Here is an 8,273-nt window from a genome sequence, read left to right as displayed (position 1 = left end):
TCACGTAGTTTGAGCGTGAGCATTGGTCCTTGCTCTTGCAGTCCTTCCTGAAGCCTTGTGGGAACAAAGAGATAATTTCTATTTTTACTTTTGATCATTACGTCTGTTAATGTCTTCTTTATTGGCAAAACTCCACATTAACTAACTTCCTACGTGCACAGTTCCTTCCAAAAAGAAGATGTATTCACATAAACACTAAGTTATGGCTTTCAAGGGCAAAGGTTATTGGTTATGGGTCAGCGAGCACGACGTGCGTGACGACAGCTACCCAACACTTGGCGTGAAGGGACTGGCGGGGAAAAAGAGGAGAAGAAAAGGGGACCAATGTATCGTCTCAAACTCTGACCTTTTACCCATTTCATCCTCAGCCCCGGATTCAGGAAGGTATATATAGAACCCTGAAATAAATGGCACGGCTTTGCTCCTCTGTACCGGGCAGGAATGGAAAGTGTACACATATAAACTTCAAGAAAGGACACCACGTAAGTAAAATGTTTGATTGTTTTTAAGAAGTCTTGTTGTTACCAAAAAAACTACTTAAACTTTGTATTTAACATTAAACACAACATTTTAAAACAGAGTTTCAAGAACCCTTCTAAACAGCTGACAATAAAGGCCGCACGTTTGAATTCAGACACTTCGATTAACGAATGATATAACTATACTCAGAAAAATTCATGTGTCCTTCAATAGTAAGCAGATAATATATATATATTTTCAGAAAGGTGTTTTTCTCTGAGCTTTATATGCGCTGTAGCAATGAAATAATATCATGTTGTTCCAATAAAATGCTGACGTGGTTGCACAGTCGTGTAAACAAGATGTTTAGAGCGACAGTTTAAAATTGTTACACAAGTTAATCCGCAGTATAAGGTCAGAAGAAGTCGAGTGGAAAAGACTGAGATTCTGAAATGTTGATAGCTCTCCCAGATGGTTTACTTAGGGAAATGGGTAAATAAAACTGTCCCTAAAATTTAAAAAAAGATGTGGCGACTGATACTTCACCCCAGTAGACGTAGATGTCCATTTTTAAAATTTTGACAGAGGAGAACGATGTTTTAGGCAGGACTGGAATAATAATATCATGTTAGAGAGGCCTAAAGTCCCACGAATTCCCTGGACAAGGATCCTGTGATCAAGGTTATCAACAAAAACCTAAAGGTCCTTCCGTTTTAGAAGGGAGAAAGTCATACACGTGTTTGTCACTCTGACATAAGCAACAGAGAAGATCGGGCCTCGTCTACATGGACTAGTCAGATGCAAAGAAGCATTTGCTTAAAAAGAACTTTTTTAAAAAAATGCTAAATTTAAAGACTAAAGCAGTAAAGGTGTTATCGACTTACGATGAATATACTAAAAGGAAGACAATGATATTTCGAACAACATTTTCTACTTTCAGTAAAAAAACAAAGAACAAGATGAAGATGAAGTTGACAGCCAGTCGTTCGCCGCAGGGTTTGTTGGTGTTTGGGATAATTACTTGCCTCACCCTGTGCACCAATGCTCTCCTGCCCTTGCTGGACCAACTCACCCAGTGTTATGAGCTCGGACAGAGGTTCTCCACTGGAAGAGCATATCAGTGGCTCTGTGAGGCTCCACTGCGAGAGCAGATTGGACGTGCACTCTTCGATCAACAGAAAGCCAGGCACGTGACATCCTTGGCCTACCTAGCTCTTCTTCAAATTTTAAATGAAAAAATGGGCATACAAAGCTAGAATGCATTGCTTATTTTTAAACCAATCTGATATTACATTTCATTAAAAATATTATTTATAATATGCAAAACAGCATCCTTCAACCACGATTTTAAAAGCCAAGAACTTTTCTTGCAAAGTTGCTTATTCTGCACGAGTGAACATCAAGAAGTATCAAAGGTTTAAATGCCATGCTTCAGGTATAATATTCTAATGACTGTCGACCGTATCGCAGTTACTTGAACTCGCTGTACACTCGGTACGTGGAGCCGTACCTCGTACAAGGGGCTGTCGGTGGGGAGGCGATCCAGTGCGTCAGGAAGGAGTACCGGACCCTGAGCGACGAGGAACGAAGACGCTTTCACGACGCCATCAACGCACTCAAGCGAGACACGGTGAGCACGTGGTGGTGGTCTTGGTGGTGGTGGTGGTGGTTGGAACTGGGGAAGACGAATGATGCAAATGGATAGGAGGAGAGAAAGCATGGTGTAGAGAGACTAGACAGGTAGGCTCTCACCCTTCACTAAAGGGAGTCAATGGAAACAGCTTGCAAAGGTGTAAAAGGTGTAACTACCAATTAATGGTCTTGACTGGATGTATAAGAACAGTAGTGGTATATTTGCATTTTTTAATGTTAATTTTTCAGGCTAACAAAAAAATGAATAAAATTATGTAGATGTTGACTTCAAATATAAATAAATTGCAAGGTTGCGAAATTCAACATTTTCAACAACCTGTTGTTTCTAGATAAGTCTTTACTTAGACTACGAGCAGTGTTTTATGCAAAAAGGAACAAGATAATTTTTTCCAGTTTTTTTTTTCTCTCCATCTTAATGTTGCCTAGACATATTTTTCTATGCTAGTGGTTATCTTTATCCGGTCAACTAACATAAAATGCAAAATCAAAATTCCCATTGTACATACTTTTGGCACTGTATACATCTCAGTGTGCTAGACGAGATAAAAGGGAATATATTCCATAAAATGGACACTTATTCTTCCCAGCTGAACCGTATGACTTACCCCAAGCCTGAATTTTATGGGTGCTTCTCTCATGTATGTAAGTTTTATGTGTTGAAGGAAGCTAGTCTGTGGTGTGGTAGACTTGAAGTTGTTCGGTGCAAGATGAGTTTATTCCGCCTGTCTTCCTTCTTTACATTTCCAACCTCTTGACAAAACTCAAACCCGTATTTGTAAAAAAAAAAAAAAAATTATCCATAGTATAAACATGCATCCTTATTTTCACAGTGCGAATTATTGTTTTTTATAAACTTGACTGAGAAAACATTAGCTGCAATACTTTAAGCAAATATTTTATGCTTCTTATCTGTACTTTGGTATAGTTTGGGTAGTGTTCACATTTATTACCATCTTTGTAATGGAACATCACATGTAATACAAGGTGAGTTACTTTGTAATGGTCTATCACATGTAATACAAGGTGCACTACTCTGTAATGGTACATCACACATGTAATACAAGGTGAATTACATTGTAATGTTACATCACACATGTAATACAAGGTGCACTACTTTCTTTGCAGACGGTGGCGCCCAACAAATACGATGCTCTCGCCCTCGTCCACACTGGACTCGCAACCTTTATGGCCCACCATGGTCCAGGCTTCCTTGGATGGCACAGAGTTTACCTTCTTATGTGAGTTAATCCCTGGTCATATATCTGTCTGTCATTTAGTCACGGCCATAAAAAAGTTTTATTATGTTTTATAAGGTTTTGTTATGTCCGTTTTGTCGGCTTTGCATTCAATACTGAGCTTTAAAAATGGAAATGGAATCTGTCACATTTCAGGGTCACTTTTATCTGGGCCTACTTCGTATGCAATCATGAGCCTTAAAAATGGAGATGGAAGCCTTAACATCACAGACTCACACGTATCTCATGAAAGCATGCATAAGCCCAAACTATGGTCTAGACGAACACAAGGTATAAGACCCAAACTGTGGTCTGATTTAGCCATCCATACATCCTTCCCCTCATTATTTAGCCTTGTCCCGTTTTAGGAACCTCATAAAAGCAGAAAATTTTCGCTGACACTGCGTAGTTAGGTTTTATTTCATCAGTCAGGGCGCTGTCACTTTTTTCGCTATGATTGTGTGGTAGAGGAAGTGGTGGTGCGGCCATTTTGTATCACTTTCCTTATTATTTTAGTCTCCAAAAGCTGCTTTTTTTCTTTGAGTCAAGTTTACATTACAGTAATATTGTGTAACGTATGTATAGGGTTCCACAATGACTCTTGCAGGTTCCAGGCTGCCTTGAAGGATGTAGACCCCAGTGTTTGCATTCCCTACTGGAACTCCGCCTTAGACTCGGGTCTCCCGAACCCCGCGATGTCCCCCGTCTTCACCGCCGACTTCTTTGGCAACGGCGAGGGACCAGTGGTCACCGGCCCTTTGCAGGCTGGATCACTCCTTCAGGTCTTCCACTCAGGTAGGCTTGGCGCTGTAATCATAAAACCTTTGGAAAAAGTTGTTTTCCAGGTAACTATATCAGATGCATCATTACTCACGAGTTGTAGTCAGCAATCAACTGATTGATCACATGTCCATGTATAGTCATATGTAACGTTTAAAGACAATCTTTTTTTGTTTGTTTGTTTGTTAATGTACAAATGGCAAGAATTGTTGCTGTCGCAAAAATAACTTGTGGAAATGGTGAACAAATCGCTTTATTGACTTAAATTGGTCCTGTTCAATTTGTCTTGTAGACATCCTCGATCTCATGTAATACCAATATGTAGTTTTTAATCGCATAATACAATGTTCTCTTTCTATAAATTTTTAGCTAGGTTCCTTTGGTACATAGCCTAACATCAATTCAGTAATAATCATGCAAACACAAAATTTTGCACTTTGAGTTCCTAAAACACTTTGTTTCAAAACGGTCATTCTAATTCACAGAAAAAACAGCATGTAGTTCTTCAGAGACCTAAGAAAAATAAATCAAAAGAAATCGATGTTCTAAAAGAACCTAATGTTTGTAAATAAAAATATATCATGAAGTATCGTTTTTAACTAGAGGACCTTTCTGAGTATCTTCTCATTTATTCCACAGTAGAAGACTAGTAAAACGAGGGAATAGTTCACATTTTTTTCAGCGTCCTCGACACTTTGAAATATATTTTTCTACTTTGCCGAGAGAATTTTAGCAAAAGTAAATTAAGAAACAAACAAAACCATCCAAAACGACATCACATTCAGCGAAGTAGAATGTCTCTTTTCTAAGAAATAAATGACAAGACTTTTTCCACTTGCGTGTTTCCTTTTCTTATTTGCTGCTTTCCTGTGATGCTTTGCTGTCCCGAAAGTAGCCAAACCTCAATGAAGCAGCTGTAAACTGAAATTCCATGCTCTGATCCTGTTTGACCTTTCACCTAGGCGTGCTATCGGTCACGACGGTCAGCTCATCACACGTCAGGCCATCAAGAACGTCATGTCACGTGACACGATGGGGGACATCATCATGCCGGTAATTGACCCCGAGTTTAACCTCGAGCTGCACCACGGTGGTGTGCACGTCTACATCGGGGGTGACATGTCCATCCTCAACACCGCAGCCAACGATCCTCTCTTCTTCATGCACCACGCCTTCATCGACTACCTCTGGGAGCTATTTCGTGTAAAGGTCAGACGAGTTTTATGATAATCAACTGCAGTTCATCGCATGCCTGGACATGAATCTTGATGCAACACTTACATAGAGATTAACCTGCAATACAACAATCAAGTTCCCCAACACTGATATTTCACAGCCTTTCATGTGAGTTGTTGTCATAATTATGTGTTAAGCTAAACCCTGGTCCTTACAACAGAAGTACTGAGTCTGCTGAGCTCTTCAAATTGCTCGGAAAAGTTTGATAAACAGACAAAAATCTTTAACGGAAAACCTTTACTTGGTATGGACAAGTGTAAACAGTCTTTCTGTGGCGGATAAAATGTGGTGGCCCTGTCGGCACAATAATTATACAAACTCTGTTTCGAAATTACACAGACTGGAAAATGAACTTGAACAAATCAGACGTTCAGTCAAGAAGAAATAATGTTTTTACGAAATGGACGAGAAGTGATCCGAGAATTGCAGTCTAGGTGTTTGGAAGATAGCTGACCTTCACTAAAAGCACCCGGGATATGTAGTGTATTCCTACTCGTCTAAAATCATGGTGAGCACAGTAGAGATGTATCACAAGGATGTAGAGAGCTCGGCCCACGGCCCACAGCTGACCATCGTCCTCATCCACACCTGGTTCGCTTTCGTCGGTTGTAACTGTGCTTAATTGTAGAGTAAAACTGTTGGTCTCCTGGGGTCTGAGCCTTTTGTCTGTGGACTGCTGTGATGCAGTATGTAGTGAGTTGTGTCATACAGTCACCTGGTTTCCATAAGACTTCGCTTACAGTTTCAGTAGGTAAAAATAACAGTTCAATACTCTGAAAGGTTATCATCTAAGTGCTACACAGGTAACCATTAACGCTCATAAAGGCCTTTCTAACTAAAGACACATTGGGGAATGTTTGTTTAGCTGATGCATTCTATGACCGTCAGATTAAAAAGTTATAATCAGTTATATAATAGGAAATATTAATTTTAGTTAAAAAGGCATTTATGAAAACGAACATTCTTGTTTTCTTCTTCGTTACCAGGTGCGCAACAGAGGTCAAAACCCCGAGGCTTTTCCTGTGGGTGAAGTGACTCCCTTCCACTTGCCGACCTTCTCGATGGGTTTTGGCAACCTGACCCACCGCGACGGGTACCTTGACATCCTGACCTCCACCTACACGTACGCCCCGTCACCCTCGTGCTCGGCCAGCCAGCCAGACTGTGGCAGCAAATACCTATCGTGTGACGTGGTCAATGCCCAATGCATACCTGTCTTACCCTCCAACTCCCCGAGCAATCCTTCCGGCTGTACCCCTGCTAACCCCCCTGGCAACTCCATCGGTATGCTCCTTAGCGCCCTCCTGGATACCCTCCAGCCAACTCCATGAGCCCCTCACCTGGACAGTGCCCCGCCACCCAGCCTCAAGCTTCTCAGAACAGTTTGTGTGTGGACGGCGCCTGTGACACGAGTGAGTGGATGTGGATACCCGTCAAGATTCCCTCCAGGCGGCTGCCAGTTTGGGTGGACAAACCTTCCCCTCAGGTTTCTGTCCCTCCTACAATGCTCGTCCCCTGGATCTGACTCAGGAACAGGAAGTAAGTACAGTTTATTTCTACAGAACTTAGACTGGGGAAAACTAATCTCTGAACTTAATTAGCCTGTAATCTTCATTTGCAGACTACTACACAGTGACCGACAAGCTAATTCAGAAATATTTCAGAGAGTATTGATAACATGTTTTTTTATTTCCAGGATGCCAGCTGTCTTCACAGTGTTCTATCGATGGTCCGTGCATGATGGGAGCCAACCCCTACCAGTGCTCGGTATCGAACGAGGCGCGGCCGTGTGTGGAGAGTTGCAATTCCTACGTCATCTGTGTATATGGCGAGTACCGGCAGCGCCGCTGTCCTGCAGGCAAGTACTTCGACAGACAGTGCAGGTGTTGCATAGAAGGGAGGTGTCCAGCAGGAAGTGACGACACAATCGTTAATCCCGGCGGGTATATGCAAGACAGACCAAACGCTAATTACGGGCGATCTGTAGGCGCCTTGCTTCTCACTGGGTGACAGCGCTCTGTCTGCCTGGGAAAATGGAGAACATGAATATGGTTGATGACTCACAGGAAGTACTCTTTTGTCTGGTATTGGGGTTATTGTTGTGTCTTTGTGTAATAAAGGGTCACCGTGTCAAATCTTTCTGATTTTGTTCTTTCGGGGACATCATCATCATCATCATCATCATCGTTATTATCATAATAGATTGTTGTTGTTGTTGTTATGTTGTTTCTTTAATTTAAACACACAACTTTTCTGTTTATATTTCTTTTCACCAGCTGTGGCTAGGTAGCGGGGTAAGCTACAAGCGTTTATCAAGGGAGGCCATCTCAGCAATAAAAAGTAAATTTTGTCATGGATTGCTTCCCTTTATTCCCCAAGTGTGTGTATAGCGGTCCTTGGTGGTTGTATGAACGTCCTGCTTGTTTGTGGGTTAATAAACCCTCATCGTTGATAAATAACACTTATACCTATCTCAACTTACTGCGAGACATTACATAAATCTGTCTGCATGTCAGGCAAAGTGACTGCGATGTTTATACATGTAAAATCGCCAACAATATTAGTATTCCCCCATGGAGAACTATTAAGACCAAGGGCACTGACGGATTCCTCTCGTCAAATAAAATAGCAGGCTTTGTGTATGAAGGGTAGGACCAAGGAAATGTGTGGACACCCTCAGGCGGTGTAAATACCTTGAACTGTGTTTCCTGAGTTAAGTTTTTATCTCGTTGCTAATAAAGCGCGCGCAAAAAGCAGGCGATTAGATGAGATGTGTTAGATGTGTTAGATATTCTTCTCAACACACCAGAGAAAACAATGTGGCGGGAGATGTGCGATAAAAGAGAGCTGATATGTTGCTACAGCTGTCAGTAGAACGGTAGAACAGTGAGACAGTACAATAGCAGAGTT

At 41.4% G+C, this 8,273-nt stretch overlaps 1 protein-coding gene across 1 annotated transcript; it reads left to right on the top strand.

The window, feature by feature from the left end:
• Window positions 1-299: 299 nt before the first annotated feature.
• LOC112553125 (putative tyrosinase-like protein tyr-3) lies at window positions 300-7,502 on the top strand. The gene is given in 9 exon segments (XM_025220149.1): window positions 300-482; window positions 1,400-1,645; window positions 1,930-2,089; window positions 3,238-3,350; window positions 3,955-4,103; window positions 4,106-4,142; window positions 5,090-5,336; window positions 6,350-6,902; window positions 7,060-7,502. Coding segments are annotated over 7 exon segments (1,278 nt in total). The 5' UTR covers window positions 300-482; window positions 1,400-1,418; the 3' UTR covers window positions 6,695-6,902; window positions 7,060-7,502.
• Window positions 7,503-8,273: the final 771 nt, after the last annotated feature.

This window comes from Pomacea canaliculata, linkage group LG12 (assembly GCF_003073045.1).
Source record: "Pomacea canaliculata isolate SZHN2017 linkage group LG12, ASM307304v1, whole genome shotgun sequence".
In the NCBI taxonomy this organism is placed as follows: Eukaryota; Metazoa; Mollusca; class Gastropoda; order Architaenioglossa; family Ampullariidae; genus Pomacea; species Pomacea canaliculata.
The sequence above is the reverse complement of the archived record's forward strand: the minus strand, read 5'-3'. Positions and strand labels throughout refer to the sequence as shown.